General features: G+C 41.1%; 3 protein-coding genes across 22 annotated transcripts in view; 2 read left to right on the top strand and 1 right to left on the bottom strand.

Moving 5' to 3' along the window:
- Positions 1 to 17,715, top strand: part of tbc1d8b (TBC1 domain family member 8B) — a 252,375-nt gene that overhangs the window by 20,443 nt on the left and 214,217 nt on the right. The window lies entirely within an intron of this gene.
- Positions 1 to 17,715, top strand: part of arap1a (ArfGAP with RhoGAP domain, ankyrin repeat and PH domain 1a) — a 248,677-nt gene that overhangs the window by 72,106 nt on the left and 158,856 nt on the right. The gene's annotated exons all lie outside the window — the stretch shown is intronic.
- Positions 1 to 17,715, bottom strand: part of LOC111192921 (deleted in malignant brain tumors 1 protein-like) — a 51,806-nt gene that overhangs the window by 1,241 nt on the left and 32,850 nt on the right. For 4 of the 20 annotated variants that reach the window (XM_049477179.1, XM_049477170.1, XM_049477188.1 and 1 more), the window contains 14 exons: positions 15,093 to 15,288; positions 14,533 to 14,841; positions 14,138 to 14,440; positions 12,961 to 13,275; positions 12,552 to 12,872; positions 12,031 to 12,366; positions 11,393 to 11,461; positions 8,384 to 8,692; positions 7,741 to 7,899; positions 7,519 to 7,611; positions 4,147 to 4,218; positions 3,904 to 3,963; positions 3,755 to 3,814; positions 469 to 571 (listed from right to left, as the gene is read on the bottom strand). In XM_049477179.1, the coding sequence (XP_049333136.1) occupies positions 495 to 571; positions 3,755 to 3,814; positions 3,904 to 3,963; positions 4,147 to 4,218; positions 7,519 to 7,611; positions 7,741 to 7,899; positions 8,384 to 8,692; positions 11,393 to 11,461; positions 12,031 to 12,366; positions 12,552 to 12,872; positions 12,961 to 13,275; positions 14,138 to 14,440; positions 14,533 to 14,841; positions 15,093 to 15,288 (2,679 nt within the window). In that variant the 3' untranslated portion in view covers positions 469 to 494. Of the gene's footprint in view, positions 1 to 468; positions 572 to 3,754; positions 3,964 to 4,146; positions 4,219 to 7,518; positions 7,612 to 7,740; positions 7,900 to 8,128; positions 8,272 to 8,383; positions 8,693 to 11,392; positions 11,462 to 11,535; positions 11,871 to 12,030; positions 12,367 to 12,551; positions 12,873 to 12,960; positions 13,276 to 13,404; positions 13,616 to 14,137; positions 14,441 to 14,532; positions 14,842 to 15,092; positions 15,352 to 17,715 lie in introns of those variants that run through there. The other 16 variants (XM_049477210.1, XM_049477239.1, XM_049477067.1 and 13 more) reach the window with 16 other exon arrangements.

Here is a 17,715-nt window from a genome sequence, read left to right as displayed (position 1 = left end):
TTTCTCCAGAAATAAAAGTGTCGAAAGCCCAGCATTCCCTTGTAAAAGAAAAGCGCATTCAAGTATATTTTTTTAAAGCATACTTAACATGGAAAAGTTCATACTTTTAACATTAAAATTAATACGTACTTAAATACATACTAAATGTACAATTTTGGAACAACTCCAGACAACTTGAGTATATTTGAATTTGAAACTGTAATTGAGCTATATTTAAATACAACATAAACACATTTGATTGTACTTTTGAATGTTTTTTTCATATAACTTGAGTAAACTTTAGTAGATTCAAGTATGTGTTTTTAAACATAATTTTAAATACACTTGAAGGATATTGTAAATTTAGTAATTTGAGTATTCATGCAAATATTTTGTACACACTAATGCTACTGGGAAAAAATATTGTTAAAAATGTATATTCAATTAAAAATGTAATTTTTGTTTTATTTACCTAATTTAAGTATTCTTCCTTTTCACAAGGACTGTTGTGATATTCATGTCTGTAGATCAGACCAGCTGGACTCTAAAAATATATAGCCTGTCCAGTGAAGAGATGTAGGTGGCACTTTCACTGAGGGAGGAACGGACACTGCAGATGAAACTTAATCAGTCTGATAAGAAACTAAAGCTTGAGAGAAGCTTAAAAAGACCATAATCCTGAGTCACCAGGCCAAAGCAGCACTGGAGCTGCTGCAAATCTGCTCCATATATTTTACTCTCAGCATGAAAATGCTGCTCTCAGAGGGGGAGCTGCGGCATATTTAATCCGAAAGACTCTCAGCTGTTTCTGCAAAGCAAGGTGGATATACCAAATACTAATATGTGGAGTTGAATAATTGATTTTTTATATACAAATTTAGCAAAATAATACTAACTGGAAAAACATTGGCTGCATTCCAAGAGCTGGATTAGGCTTAAACCCAGACTAAGAAAGATGTTTCAGTGCTAAATCAGCATCACTTTGTGTTTCTCAGGAACCATACAAGTTATCAAGCTTTGGATTGGCAAATATCATCTTGGCTTTTGACAGGCTAAACAATTTCCAATCAGGACGTAACTTGTACCCTACATGTATATGAGGGCCAAAACTCTGTCAAAGTTTTTGGCATGTCAAAAATATTTAAGACACTCATTAAAAGTTACATTTCAAGCACATCTACCAAGTATTAATCAAGTGAGCATTCAGGAGGCTCTACAGTGAAAATTTAACTATTGTGCATTTACAGAATTTATCGCTATTTTTAAACCTAAATGTACACAAGACAGGAACCTTTGACCCAATCAACACAAATTTACAAACACATATATACTACTAATGTGATCTTGATTCCCAACCGAGAGCCAAATCTGACATTTTTTCCCTCTACAAAAGCCAAAAATCTACTGTAATTGTAAAAGCCTTAGTCCTAATTTATCGCTATTTTCAAAAACCTTTCACCCTATCAACACACAAACTTACATACATATACATACTACTAATGTGATCTTGATTCCCAAGCCAAATCGGACATTTTTTCCCTCTACAACAGCGAAAAAGCAACAGTCATTTTAAAGGCCCGAGGCCTTTCTTATTGATTTTTTAAACCTAAATGGACATATGACGGGAACCTTTGACCCTATCAACACACAAATTCAAATACATATACACTGCTCAAAAAAATAAAGGGAACACTCAAATAACACAATATAACTCCAAGTAAATCAAACTTCTGTGAAATTAAACTGTCCACTTAGGAAGCAACACTGATTGACAATCAATTTCACCTGCTGTTGTGCAAATGGAATAGACAACAGGTGGAAATTATTGGCAATTAGCAAGACACACTCAATAAAGGAGTGGTTATGCAGGTGGGGACCACAGACCACTTCTCAGAACCTATGCTGTCTGGCTGATGTTTTGGTCAGTTTTGAATGTTGGTGGTTCTTTCACACTCGTGGTAGCATGAGACGGACTCTACAACCCACACAAGTGGCTCAGGTAGTGCAGCTCATCCAGGATGGCACATCAATGCGAGCTGTGGCAAGAAGGTTTGCTGTGTCTGTCAGCGTAGTGTCTAGAGGCTGGAGGCGCTACCAGGAGACAGGCCAGTACACCAGGAGACGTGGAGGAGGCCGTAGGAGGGCAACAACCGAGCAGCAGGACCGCTACCTCCGCCTTTGTGCAAGAAGGAACAGGAGGAGCACTGCCAGAGCCCTGCACAATGACCTCCAGCAGGCCACAAATGTGCATGTGTCTGCACAAACGGTTAGAAACCGACTCCATGAGGATGGTATGAGGGCCCGACGTCCACAGATGGGGGTTGTGCTCACAGCCCAACACCGTGCAGGACGCTTGGCATTTGCCAGAGAACACCAGGATTGGCAAATTCGCCACTGGCGCCTTGTGCTCTTCACAGATGAAAGCAGGTTCATACTGAGCACATGACAGACGTGACAGAGTCTGGAGACGCCGTGGAGAGCGGTCTGCTGCCTGCAACATCCTTCAGCATGACCGGTTTGGCAGTGGGTCAGTAATGGTGTGGGGTGGCATTTCTTTGGAGGGCCGCACAGCCCTCCATGTGCTCACCAGAGGTAGCCTGACTGCCATTAGGTACCGAGATGAGATCCTCAGACCCCTTGTGAGACCATATGCTGGTGCGGTTGGCCCTGGGTTCCTCCTAATGCAGGACAATGCTAGACCTCATGTGGCTGGAGTGTGTCAGCAGTTCCTGCAAGATGAAGGCATTGAAGCTATGGACTGGCCCGCCCGTTCCCCAGACCTGAATCCGATTGAGCACATCTGGGACATCATGTCTCGCTCCATCCACCAACGTCACGTTGCACCACAGACTGTCCAGAAGTTGGCGGATGCTTTAGTCCAGGTCTGGGAGGAGATCCCTCAGGAGACCATCCGCCACCTCATCAGGAGCATGCCCAGGCGTTGTAGGGAGGTCATACAGGCACGTGTAGGCCACACACAATACTGAGCCTCATTTTGACTTGTTTTAAGGACATTACATTAAAGTTGGATCAGCCTGTAGTGTGTTTTTTCACTTTAATTTTGTGTGTGGCTCCAAATCCAGGCCTCCATTGGTTAATAAATTTTATTTCCATTGATGATTTTTGTGTGATTTTGTTGTCAGCACATTCAACTTTGTACAGAACAAAGTATTCAATGAGAATATTTCATTCATTCAGATCTAGGATGTGTTATTTGAGTGTTCCCTTTATTTTTTTGAGCAGTGTATATACGGACCACATGATCTTCATTCCCAATTTGGAGCCAAATTGGACATTGTTTTTCATATACAAAGACAAAAAATCTACTGTGATTGTAAAAAAAACCTGATGCCTAATTTATATTTTTTTCAAACCTAAATGGACACAAGACAGGAACCTTTGACCCTATCAACACAAAAAATTACATACACATATATACAGGCAACATGATCTTGATGGTTGGAAATGTACTGACAGGCATATTTATGCATTACTACTAGGCTCTCAGCAGGATTTATGTGCTGTGTTGCTGCACTCTAAATGTCATTTGGTGAAAAAACTCAGACCCTTAGGTTCTGCTTGATCATGCTGGTCATCCAGCTTACTCTTAATGGTCATGCTAGTCATCCAGGTAGCTCATTATAGTCATGCTGGTCAACATGTTTTAAGCCTAACTGGCCTCGGACCCCGTAAATCGCCTCTTGCAGCTATATTTATTATTATTATTATTATTATTATTATTATTATTATTATTGTAACAATGTAAGAAACAAACCTGCCGCAATGTGTCCAGCAGTGACCTCCATGACATCATCGTAGATCTCCAGCATGTTTTCTAACAAAAATAAAGTGAACATGACTTTTATTAGGGAAGTTTTAGTTGTTAAGATTAGAATTTGCTCACTCATACATAACTCTACAGACCCATCACAATGTTTGAGTTTTGTTCCACAATAACATCATCGTAATTATCTGGTTCTTCCTCTGCAAAAAAAAAAAAAAAGAAACAAAATTCTTAATGACTGATATTGGTCATTTCATCTGATATCTTTCTCTTTTAAATTGCTAGCTTTATACATGGGAAAGTTGAAGAAATATATATATTTTTTTCTGCAGAGATGCAAATAGGCATTAGTGATAAGGACAGATAAAAAAACAGAAGCACACCTGCTGCACTGTCAGGTGTTTGTCCAGCAAAAATGACATTACTTAACTGCATTTCCTCATTATCTGCTTTACCTAAAACATATTATAATAAACTGATATTACTAATATGTATTTTCAGTTGGCTTTTTATTTCATTTACATATATTTTATTCCAAAAAACATAATTTTATCTTCACATGTGTAAGTGTGTAACATTATTCAGTGGGAAGAAAAGATACAGTTGTGGTCAAAAGTTTACATACACTTGTAAAAAAACATAATGTTATGGCTGTCTTGAGTTTTCAATAAGTTCTACAACTCTTATTTTTCTGTGATAGAGTGATCGGAACACATACATGTTTGTCACAAAAAACAGTCATAAAATTTGGTTCTTTCATAAATTTATTATGGGTCTGCTGAAAATGTCACCAAATCTGCTGGGTCAAAAATATACATACAGCAACATTAGTATTTGGTTACATGTCCCTTGGCCATTTTCACGGCAACTAGGCGCTTTTGGTAGCCATCCACAAGCTCCTGGCAAGCTTCAGGTCGAATGTTTGACCACTCTTCTTGACAGAATTGGTGCAGTTCAGCTAAATGTGATGGTTTTCTTGCATGAACCCGTTTCTTTAGCACTGTCCACATGTTCTCAATGGGGTTTAAGTCAGGACTTTGGGAAGGCCATTCTAAAACCTTAATTCTAGCCTGGTTTAGCCATTCCTTTACCACTTTTGATGTGTGTTTTGGGTCATTGTCTTGTTGGAACACCCAACTGCGCCCAAGACCCAACCTTCGGGCTGATGGTTTTAAGTTTTCCTGCAGAATTTGGAGGTAATCCTCCTTCTTCATTATCCCATTTACTTTCTGCAAAGAACCAGTTCCACTGGCAGCAAAACATCCCCAGAGCATAATACTACCACCACCATGTTTGACAGTAGGCATGGTGTTCCTGGGATTAAAGGCCTCACCTTTTCTCCTCCAAACATATTGCTGGGTGTTGTGGCCAAACAGCTCAATTTTTGTTTCGTCTGACCAGAGAACTTTCCTCCAGAAGGTTTTATCTTTGTCCATGTGATCAGCAGCAAACTTCAGCCGAGTCTTAAGGTGCCTTTTCTGAAACAAGGGCTTCTTTCTTGCACGGCAGCCTCTCAGTCCATGGCGATGTAAAACACGCTTGACTGTGGAGACTGACACCTGTGTTCCATCAGCTTCCAAATCCTTGCAGAGCTGCTTCTTGGTGATTCTTGGTTGACTCTTGACCATCCTGACCAATCTCCTCTCGGCAGCATGTGATAGCTTGCGTTTTCTTCCTGATCGTGGCAGTGACACAACTGTTCCATGCACTTTATACTTGCGTATAATTGTCTGCACAGTTGCTCTTGGGACCTGTAGCTGCTTTGAAATGGCTCCAAGTGACTTCCCTGACTTGTTCAAGTCAATAATTCGCTTTTTCAGATCCACACTGAGTTCCTTTGACTTTCCCATTGTAGCTTTTGTAGCTGAGTCTAATCACTGGGTCAAATGAGCCCTATTTAAATGGGCTCATGAGAAGTCAACAGCTGTAGTCAATCAGAATCACTTACAAGAAGTGAAGAGGCCATGACATGAAGCTAATTTGATTGACACAACTCGCTACATCACCAAAATTGACAAATTTTGTTGCTGTATGTATATTTTTGACCCAGCAGATTTGGTGACATTTTCAGCAGACCCATAATAAATTTATGAAAGAACCAAATTTTATGACTGTTTTTTGTGACAAACATGTATGTGTTCCGATCACTCTATCACAGAAAAATAAGAGTTGTAGAACTTATTGAAAACTCAAGACAGCCATAACATTATGTTTTTTTACAAGTGTATGTAAACTTTTGACCACAACTGTAGATAAATTGGTGTAATTTATTAACAAAGGAAGAAAATCTACAAAAAAAACACTACTAAAATATAACAATATGAAAAGAGAGTTATCTGACAAGTATTTGATTACCGTATTTTTCGGGCTATAAGGCGCACTTAAAAGACTTATTTTTTCCCAAAAATCGTCATTGCGCCTTATAATGCAGTGCGCCTTGTGTATGGATTTTGCTTGTGTTTACTGACCTCGATTTTATGTGGTACACGGCGCTCTGTTGTGCAGAATTCCTCACCCACGCCAGAAAAAGATCCCCCTCTTGGGCTAGCGCGCGGTTACCGTACTGCCTCTCGGCTGTGGTTCAGGGTAGCTAGTTTCCACTGTAGCTCCGTGGCCAGAACAAGGTGCCGGTAAACTTTCCTTTCCACCCGTTCTGGGGTAATAGCACAAACTGTTTCTTTTTAGCGCCCACTTCTAAGTAAAGTTAACCTCTTAACACGCGCTGGCCCACCGGCGGGCCAGAAATATTTAATATTTCATAACTGGCTGTGTTTCTGAATAGTTATGAACAGTTACAGGTTCAATATAGACATCCAATATACCATTTTAAAGCTTAGAATCTCTGCTTTTGAGCTATTTAGCCTATTTAGCGGAATATCCTTTCAGAAAATAAACATTTAGGGCGAAATATGCCCGAAACTCTCATATTTGCGTTTATCGTTCGTCCATATTTCATCGAATGCGGTCATGTCATACACCATTCGAACCGTCTGGCTCTCCGGATTCCAGAACTGTGCTTTTACTGTAGGATGTATGTTTCATGAATTAGAGCTGCGTCAGAGCGCATGTTTCCAGTAATAAAAGGCTCTCCTTTTGTCCTGGGGTAACCTCCGGTCACTGCCGCCACCCCCCGAACACACACCCGCGCTCAGCCACAGGTCCTACCTTCAAAACGCGTCCAGACTAAAGAGAATCCATCAATCCAGTCTCCTGTAATCCACAGTTATATCCAAACAGCGCTGGAAATCACTTCATCCAGAAATGAAACTTATCCAATCTTTATCTCTGTTTTAAAACCGTTTTATTCACCGAATTCGGCACAACACGCTATTATAGTCAGAAGCCTCGCGGAGTAATGCGGTACTTGCTGTGCTTCAACATAATATTATGGTCTGTCGGAGCGTTGCGGCTACCGTTGTCAGGAGCGTCGCGGAGTAATACGTACTTGCTGTGCTTCAACATAATATTATGGTCTGTCGGAGCGTTGCGGCTACCGTTGTCAGGAGCGTCGCGGATATTGTGAAGGATTTATTGCTCAGAGTTATTGTTACTGATATAAATAAAGTTTCATTTAGTGCGCCTTATAATCCAGTGCGCCTTGTGTATGGACTAACACTAAAAATAGACCGTTCACTCATCGTGCGCCTTATAATATGGTGCGCCTTATAGTCCGAAAAATACGGTAACTGCTACATTATTTCTGTAAAGACCAGACATTTCTGCTTTGAGAGAAAAAAAAAACATTTTACTCTTACTTTCAGTTGAGACAGTAATTCTTTTAGGGATGAGCCTGGTGTCAATCTCCTCATAGACAGGCTCAGCTGAAGTCTTCCTCCTCTTAGAGATCACTGTGAGAGAGACAGAGAGAAACATGGAGTCAGTTCAGTAGAAGAGAAGACTGATGACAGATTGAAGTACTAATGATGATTAGAGAAAGTACAGAAAGTGGATTGTAGATGATCTCTGAATCCCCCTACCTCTCCTGAGCACTCTGTTCTGATAAAACAGCACAACCAGAAGCACTAAGGCCAGGAAGAGCACAGATCCCAGAACCAGGAGAGACACTGGATAGATGGAGGGAACAGCTGGTGGAGGAGTTTGTGGAATTATGATTCTTCTTGTCTGTGGTTGAGAATCTAAAAAACAAATATACAAAATGTATAGACAATTTATACATGAACACAGTCCTTTTATTGGATGTGAATAATTTTGTGATGAATATTATGGAAGATGACATATGAAATGTCTATAAACACAGAATGATCTAGACAGACTGGTGCAAAGCACATACAGACTCTCACTATTGTTACTTTCTATCCTTCCCAAAAACATTACAATTATTAAATGATGGAAACCAAATGTGTGTAACCAACATTATGATCAACAATAGTTACCGAAGTTGCTATCAAGCCTGTTTACAATGGAGAAAAGTGGTCCCTGACCTTGCAAGACAAAATGTCCCATCTGTCCTCTTTTATTATTTAAAGGCAAAGTATGATACAGGAAGCCTAGTGAGTGAGCATAAAATAACAATGTGATGTTAGTATTTTTCTCAAGCATGTGTAAAGTTTCTGTAACAGTTAGGAGGCAAATATATTCAGTTGTGTCTGTTCCTCTGACCTCCACAAGTGACTCCAGCACTGTGGGAGCCGTCAGTGTGGTTCTTCAGGGAATGAGGACAGTCCCACAGGTGAATCTCATTCCCTCTACACTTCACTCTGTTCATCCAGATAGTTCCTCCACCAGAACCATCAGCAGCTCTTCTATTAGCACTCAGCGCCGGCCCACAACCCAGCTGCCTGCAGACCACCTGAGCATCCCTGATGTCCCACAGATCAGCACATACAGACCCCCATGTTTTATTATGATACACCTGCAGCCATCCAGAACAGCTTCCTACTCCTCCCCTCAGCCTCAGAGGAATGTGCTCTACAAACACACCACAGAGGGAAAAAAATGATTATCCATCAAAGTCTTACAAACATTTACAACAGTCGTATATACTGTATGATGAAATATGTTCTTATACAGGTGCTGGTCAACGAATTAGAATAATTTGAAATAGTGCAATCATGAAATTCTTTGAATGCATTTTTTGTGCAGAAAGCAAATCAGGTGTTCACCGCACCTGTCCTACTCGTTAGACTAATCACAGAACTCGTTACCTGGAAAAAAATTTGCTCAGCTGAGCTTTCCAAAAGGCCCATTTAGGCCATTTAACTGTGACACTGTTGTTTTATGGAATTAGAATAATGGAGAAACCGTTTCATTGAATTAGAATAATTTTTATTATAATTACAATCATCACTTTCTCAGTATTTTGTGGCTGCCCCCTTGGCTTGTATGACTGCCTGAAGTCTCCGCGGCATCGATTTGACCAGCTTGTCGCAAGTTTCCGCACTCACAGCTTCCCAGGCAGTGGCGATGTTGTGCTTCAGTTGGGCCAGCGTAGTAGGCTTTCTGTCGCGAATTTTCCGCTTGACGATGGCCCAAAGGTTTTCAATGACATTGAGGTCAGGCGAGTTGGCCGGCCATGCCAAAACTTCAAGCTGTTTTTTAGTGAACCAATCTTTGGTCGACTTTGCCGCATGAGCCGGTGCAAGATCCTGTTGAAATATGAAGTCTTCTTCGCCGAACTGTTCCTCAACAGTCGGAATCAGGAACGTTTCCAGAATATCATGATATACGGCAGCATTGACGGTCTTCTTGAGGAAGCAGAGTTTCCCTACACCTCGAGCGGACATGCATCCCCAGACCATAACGCTCTGGGGAAACTTGACGGATCTTTTCACGCACTCGTGGTTGTAGGTTTCGCCACCACGACGCCAGACACGAGGACCTTGGTCACCGAAGGAGCTGCAGAAGCGTGATTCGTCACTGAAGACCACTTTCTGCCAGTCTTCAGCAGTCCACTCGCCGTGTTCTTTGGCCCACTTCAGCCGTTTCTCCATTTGTTTCTTGTTCAGCATCGGTTTTACTGCTGGAACGCGAGATTTGAAGCCGAGTTGGCGCAGACGACGGTAAGTGGTTGATCTGGAGACGTCAGCGCCGGTTTGCTTGTTCCACAAGTCGGTGAGCTCGGAAGTGGACTTGAACCGGTTGCTGACTGCGATCTTTCTCAGCTGCTTGTTGTCGCGAGCAGAAGTTTTTCGGACGCCGGAACAGTTGGTGCGCTTGCTGCAGTTTTTCTTGAGAGCTTTGCAGACGGAAGACTGGCTGATGCCGAGCTGCTCAGCAATTTTAGTTTGGGTCAAGCCTTGTTGGCGAAGGGCTTGAATTTGAGCCACTATTCCGGTTGAGAGGTCGCGCTGCTTACCCATGATTGATTTTACAACTTAGAAATTCTACTCAACCCTGACTTTATACTGCACAGTGAACACTCTTCACAGAAAACAAAAATTCGAGCATTTATTCTAATTCAATGAAACGGTTTCTCCATTATTCTAATTCAATAAAACAACAGTGTCACAGTTAAATGGCCTAAATGGGCCTTTTGGAAAGCTCAGCTGAGCAAATTTTTTTCCAGGTAACGAGTTCTGTGATTAGTCTAACGAGTAGGACAGGTGCGGTGAACACCTGATTTGCTTTCTGCACAAAAAATGCATTCAAAGAATTTCATGATTGCACTATTTCAAATTATTCTAATTCGTTGACCAGCACCTGTAGAGATGTGGTAAACCACAAAAAAGCATTGTAAGATGAAAAATATATACAAGCAGAAGAGAGCAGGAGAAAAAAAAACAGAAGTAGCCATAGTAAAAAAAAAAAAGCACTTACCTTGTTTTACCGTTTTAGTTGAAACAGTTGATTTTTTTAAACTAATATTTTTTTAAATAAGATATTGCTTCTAATAGAGCGTAGTTTGTCTGTCTTCAGCAAGCTGTCTGTTACACCTGTTATTTCCACCACTAGGGCTGTGCCATATCGTATCAAACGCAAAAAACGATACTATACCCTGAAATATCGTGCCATATCATCCACCCCTAATTACCACTGCAGGGCACCACTGGGGTTGCTGTTTTTATCTGTCCAATATTATTCATTTTACTTTATTATTAATTATATAGATTATATAGAGTGCATTAATAGTATCATGACTTTCTTGATCACTGATGTCCGTTACCATCTGATAAAAAGTCTTGTATTTTTTTATATCGTAGTTTGGGGGGGTGCCATATCATATGCAAAAACAGAATTTAATTTTTATTTTGTTTCAGTAGTGTATTTTTAAAATAATATCTTTAATTCAGTGTTTTGTCATATCACCAAGAGTACTGTTATCGCGATAAATGCCATGAAACATCGTGATATTGTTTTAGGGCCATATTACCCACCCCCATCCACCACACCTGTCCTGTCTACACCTGAATTCCTCAGACTTACATAGACACTCTGATGGACTCCATTACCCAGAATCCCTCTCTAAACCTTTGTTAAAAATATCACTGTAGAAGTGTTATCTAAAATATGTTAAAGTGCAAAAAAATATGCAAACTACAAATAAAACAGTGCGAGCAAAGACAAGAATTGCTTATTAGTGAAAGCATGCTGGCAGAACATGCAGTCAAAAAGAAAGAAAATGTAGTTTATCAAAGACATGATCATTTTGATAATGATAAGTTTTCTTACTTGAGCACGGTCTCTCATGAGGAGATGAATCACACAGCCAATTTGTCAAATCTAGTGTATTTCCATTCTCTGTGGTAGGACAAAAAAAATCAAATATTATGAAATTCCAATTACAAACTACATTAGTTCTAGCATTCTTTAAAGTCTTTAACACCTCATCATATCTGCCTACCTGAGCAGGTAAAGCAAGCAACCTCATTGCGATTATCACACCTGTTCTCCCCCCAGGAAGAAGATGGACAGTGCCACAGAGTGGAGTCATGTTTCCTACATTTTACATTATCCAGCCAGTTAGGAGCTGATTCCACTCTTGCTTTAGACCAAGACTCACTGCCAGTTCTTCCACAGTTCAGCTCTCGACAGATCAATTTTGCCGTTTCATCAGTCATCCCATTTACACACACATTCCCCCAGGTTCCATTAAAGTACACCTCCAGATTCCCCTCACAGCCCTCAGTCAGTCTGATCTCTTTATACTCTGGCGGGAGAAAGATAGCTAGCTAGTTATGCACATTGATTTAAACGTGCAAAAGTTTCTTCTTTAATTATTCAAAATGTACCTCCAGTTGTACATAGATAGGGCATTGGTACTTGATTACAAGATCATTACAAACTGAGCAATTCAAGATACGAAGTACCTGAGCACACGACTCCTACATCATCCTTGTGTCCACATTCATCCTCTCCACACAGCTGATATCTGCAGTTCCACAGAGACGCCTCGTTCCCCTCACACTCCACCTCATTCAGCCAAATGGGTCCAGTTCCAGATCCAAACCGGGCTGGTACCGGTACTGGAGCACTGAGGGCGACTCCACACTGCAGCTGTCTGCAGACCACCTGCGCATCCTCAATATCCCACAATTCATCACTCACTGTCCCCCATGATCCACTGTGGAAAACCTCCAGCCTTCCTGCACAGTCTCCCCCAGAACCAACCAGCCTGATGGAGCTGTGGACTGTGTTAGATGTACCTAAAATTTACACAAATACAAAAGATGTTTTCAAACTCCTTTCACAAGATATGTGTTGTGTATATGTACTCATATTTGCCAAATAATTATTCTCAAATGTTCAAAAATATGGATAATAGAGGCACTTTTGCATGTTATCATACATACAAATAAAATTATGCATTTATTAACTGTGCAATGCTTACCAGAGCAGGTGATGTAGAGCTGTACTGTGGAGCTGCAGTTAACTGCTTGTGAGCTGCTGCAGTTCCTCAGATGAGCTTCACTCCCAGAGCAGTTGAAACCCGTCACACACAAGCTGTGTTCAGGACTGGATGAAGAGGAGCTGGAGGTGTTGAGTACAGAACCACAGCCCAGCTGTCTGCAGACCACAGAGGCCTCAGACTCACTCCAGGAGTCCAGCAGAACTCTCCTCCAGTCCTGCCTGAAGAACACCTCCACCTCCCCCTCACACTCCATCCCTCCAGACAACCGCACTCCTCCCTCATGAGACGCCAGAGAAGAACCTGAAGAGAAAAAAATATATTACTTGGCTTAAAATGAGGGAGTAATAAACTTTGAGTTATTTATTATACTGCAACTGTAAGATCTCACCACTACAGATAACTCCAGCATACTGTTTATGAGAGCATGCAGTTCGACTCCATGATGAAATGGGACACTTTAACAGGTGTGTTTCGTTTCCCTGACAATCAAACACATCAGCCCAGATCCGGCCACTGACCTCCCCAAACCAGTCTGACCCCAACACAGCCACAGAACTCCCACACTTCAGCTGAGCACAGAGGACACTGGCAGCTCTCATATCCCAGCTTACATCACACACTGTACCCCACTCACTGAGGTACTGGAGCTCCACTCGACCAGAACAGGAATCTGAGCCGTTCATCAGCCGAGCCTGAGTGTGACCTGAATTTACAGAGGAAAAACAGTAGGCAACAATAATACAATACAATAATAAAAAAATACAGTAATTACAAACTAATTGCTCACAGTTTAGTACTAATCTAAATCTTTTACAAACATACTTCATCATACCAGAGCATCTTAGTCCCACATCCTTGTTGTGAGAGCAGTTGGGTTTCAAGGAAGGAGATGTCTGGCAGAGGTACATATGAGATTCGTTTCCTCTACACTGAAGCTCCTCTGACCACATCTGACCCTCTGCTCTACCAAAAGCTGCTGCTCCCAGAACCTCCACAGGAGAACCACAGCCCAGCTCCCAGCTGCACACAACCTCTGCATCCTGCTGGTTAAAGTCAGCATCACACACTGGAAGTCAAGAATTCCGATGAAGCTTCTCTACTCTCCCAGAGCATGCGTGAGGACCACCAACAAGTCTTCGCTTGTCACCTACAGTATAGTATTTGTGTACATTGATCATCCAAAAACACTGCACCCAGAAGAAAGCATCAGATTACAAGGCTAGTCAGAAGAAAGATGTGCTATGCCATGGCTAAACACATTGACAGGTCAATCCACTAATCCACTAAAAAGTGCTGGATACTGTTGGACCCACGATCAGCACTCTACCACATCGCAAAATCACATTAGTGAAAGCACATTAGGAATGCCACGCATCTGACATGTTGCATTACACACTGTATGTGTAGTTCCTTAAATATTACTCATCTTAGTCTAAATGAAATAATTTATTATTCCTATCATTCCTTTATTATGTCTCCGTCACCTGTCTGTTATCTGAATTTAGTGGATGTGTGTTTTTGTCAATGTTTTGTGTGAAATTGACAAAAGGAAGTGAAATACCTACCAGAACATGCCAGTCCCACATCATTATCATGGGAGCAGTTGTGTTTGAGTGAAGATGATTTTGGACAGAAGTGAATCTGAGATTCGTTGCCTCTACACTGAAGCTCCTCTGACCACACCTGACCCTCCACTCTACCAAAAGCAGCTGCTCCCAGAACCTCCACAGGAGAACCACAGCCCAGCTCTCGACACACAACCTCTGCACCCTGCTGGTTAAAGTCAGAATCACACACTGTGACCCAGCTCTCTCCATGAAGAACCTCCACTCTCCCAGAGCAGTGAGAACCTCCAACCAGCCTGACTCCTAGGTATGATCAAAATATAATAAACATTATGCAGTGGGTTAAAAGGTTTTTTGATTACAGAAGTTCATACTAAGTTTTTAGTGTAACTCACTTGAACAGATGACTCCAGCATCTTTAGGATGATTACAGTTATGTTTACCCCATCCTGCTGATTTACAGTTCTTTAGTATGGATTCTGATTCTCTACACTCCACATTATCCATCCAGATAGGTCCTGATCCTGATCCAAAGTAAGCACCACTAAGTGCATCTACAGCTTCTCCACAGCCCAGCTCTCTACACACCACTGCAGCATCTATCATATCCCAGTTATCATCACACACTGTTCCCCACTGTCCTTTATGAAGAACCTCCACTCTCCCAGCACAGCGACTCCCACCATCCACCAACCTCACACTTTCTAAAGAGCAGAAAGAGAAAGATTGAATGCACAACTCAAACCTCATTTTGCATCTTTTAAAATCTGGTAAAACTTCATTTTAATGCTATTCACATGTGCTATATTCCAGCATGCACAAATATGGACTATATCAATAAAAGAATTAAGAAGAATATGTTTCATGAAGTACATTATACACTGACCACTAAGAAAAGAACATCTTTTCATCAAGACTCTAAAAAGAAAAAATAAATAAAATATGTAGCTCTCACCAGAACACACCAGTCCCACATCATCATCATGGGAGCAGTTGTGTTTGAGTGAAGATGATTTTGGACAGAAGTGAATCTGAGATTCGTTTCCTCTACACTGAAGCTCCTCTGACCACACCGGACTCTCCCCTCTACCAAAAGCAGCTGCTCCCAGAACCTCCACAGGAGAACCACAGCCCAGCTCTCGACACACAACCTCTGCACCCTGCTGGTCAAAGTCAGCATCACACACTGTGACCCAGCTCTCTCCATGAAGAACCTCCACTCTCCCAGAGCAGCGAGATCTGCCCACCAATCTGACTTCTACAATGTGTTTATAAGAGCAAAGAGAACATGTACGTTAATATTAACACACAGCATTGGGAGGGCTGGGAGGTTAATTTGAATAGAAGGGAATTAAATAATATGGGGCAGTGATTTTTATATTTTGCACTTTTCATTAACTGAAATACAAGGATTTTAAATATATATATATATATATATATATATATGTATATATATATATATATATATATATACATATATATATATTATTTCTTAGTTGCTAATTCTAAACCAAAGCATTCAAAACCACCTCTGTAATAATCCATTTATTAAGTGTATGAAAGTGAATTTAGGTTCAGGCTTAAACTTTTCATGTTACAAAGAAGTTTTTTTACAGGGGTGTATATAAAACAACTAACAGTTGTTTAATTAATTCAGTACATTCCAACACAGGCCTCATCACATTTGTTTACATCTCTGTGTAATATGTTTTATTTTTTTGCATCTTATCTGCACAAACAGCACCAGCGTCTTCATCATGATTACATCTCTGTCTACCCCAATCATACGACCTACAGTTCTTCAGTGAAGACTCTGATCCAGCACAGTTAGCATATTCCACCCAGATCGGTCCTGATCCTGATCCAAAGCGAGCTCTCCGTGGTGCATCTATGGCTTCCCCACAGCCCAGCTCTCTACACACCACTGCAGCATCTCTCATATCCCAGTAATCATCACACACTGTTCCCCAATGTCCTCTATGAAGAACTTCCACTCTCCCAGCACAGCGGCTCCCACCATCCACCAACCTCACACTGTCTGTGTGGAGAAAAAAACAAACACACTGATAATCAGAGAATAATTACACTTATACTCAACTAATAATACTCAAACAAGGCTGAAATACATTTAAACCAAATCATGGACATAAAAAGCTCCCATTTAGAGATCATAAGAAATCAGTTCACTAATTTGTACTTCTATAGCAATACTAAAATGGGCTGACTGGATGATAGCAAAGTGTAAATCACATGAATGTAAGATCAAAAAGTAAATATATACTTTTCAATTAAATGCCACTTTATGCAACATCATTCAGCATGTCTGGTTTGGTGGGGGATCAGTGATGGTCTGGGGAGGCCTGTAGATGCCCAGGCCTCTACAGGTTAGACAACAGTACCCTGCCTGCTCTTAGGTATTGAGATGAAATCGTTGAACCCATTGTAAGACCCTACGCTGGCGCAGTGAGTCCGTGGTTTCTCACGGTGCATGACAATCCCCGGCCCGATGTGGAGAAAGTAGTTAAGTTCTTCGAGGATAAAGGAATTTATACCATTCACTGCCTTTCCAACAACATCCTAACAGAAAAAGAGGCCAGTATACATACAGTCCACAAAGTTAGTTTAAATATGCTGTATATATTATATATATATATATATTTTTTTTTTTACCAGTATATTATACTTACCAGATGTGACGAGAGTGACAGTGGTCAATAGAAAAATGAGTAGAACTCGGATGTCCATCTCTTGCACACACACTGCTCAACTCAGCAGCAGAACAAGCTTTACCTCTACTCAGCCAGATAAGACTCAAGAACCTGAGAGAGAGAGAGAGAGATTCCCCACAGCCGCCAATCACACTCACTATGACCTTATTAGAAAGAGGAGAGGAAATTATCAAACATTTTCAGTGACAAATCAGAAGAAGCTTTTTTTCATTTCGCCATATTTTTAAAAAGCGTCAGCACTAATTAACACAGCTCCACCTCCTTGTGTCTGTGTGTGTGTGTGTGTGTGTGTCTGTGGGCAAAGGAAGGTACAAAGTCAGCTACCTTCTGGAGACAAACTTCAGAGAGAGTAAACACACAAAATTCAGCATTAAAGCTGCACCTGCAGACAGCAGATCCAAACACATAACATCCACCATGAAGATAAGTCACAGTTTCTTTTAACTACACATACAAACAACTTTTTTGTGTTTCTCATGCTTTTACAGAGTATATAAAACTAGTTTTAATCCTGATTACAGAAACTCTGATTAAGTGTGGGAATATTGTGGGTTCCCTGTGAACTACAGCAAGGCTGGTGAGCGATGGACCAAACAAAGACGGTTTGTCTGCCCTGTGAGGCGGGTGTAGGGTATGTTTGTGGAAATGCATCTAAGGATGTACCTACTACTCTACTGATCACAGCAGTTCCAATTACAAAATAAAAGTCCTGTTCTCTGGAGTATGCACTCGTGAGCCGAACTTACCAAGTTCGTTCTGACAAAGTACAAGAGTCCAAACTTGCTTAATCTATAATGAGAAATGGGCCGACTCTGGCGCTGCCAGGAACTTGTGAGCCCATGGGACCAC

This window comes from Astyanax mexicanus, chromosome 1, assembly GCF_023375975.1.
Source record: "Astyanax mexicanus isolate ESR-SI-001 chromosome 1, AstMex3_surface, whole genome shotgun sequence".
Taxonomy (NCBI): domain Eukaryota; kingdom Metazoa; phylum Chordata; class Actinopteri; order Characiformes; family Acestrorhamphidae; genus Astyanax; species Astyanax mexicanus.
Note: the sequence above shows the minus strand (reverse complement) of the source record. Positions and strands in the feature narration are given on the sequence as shown.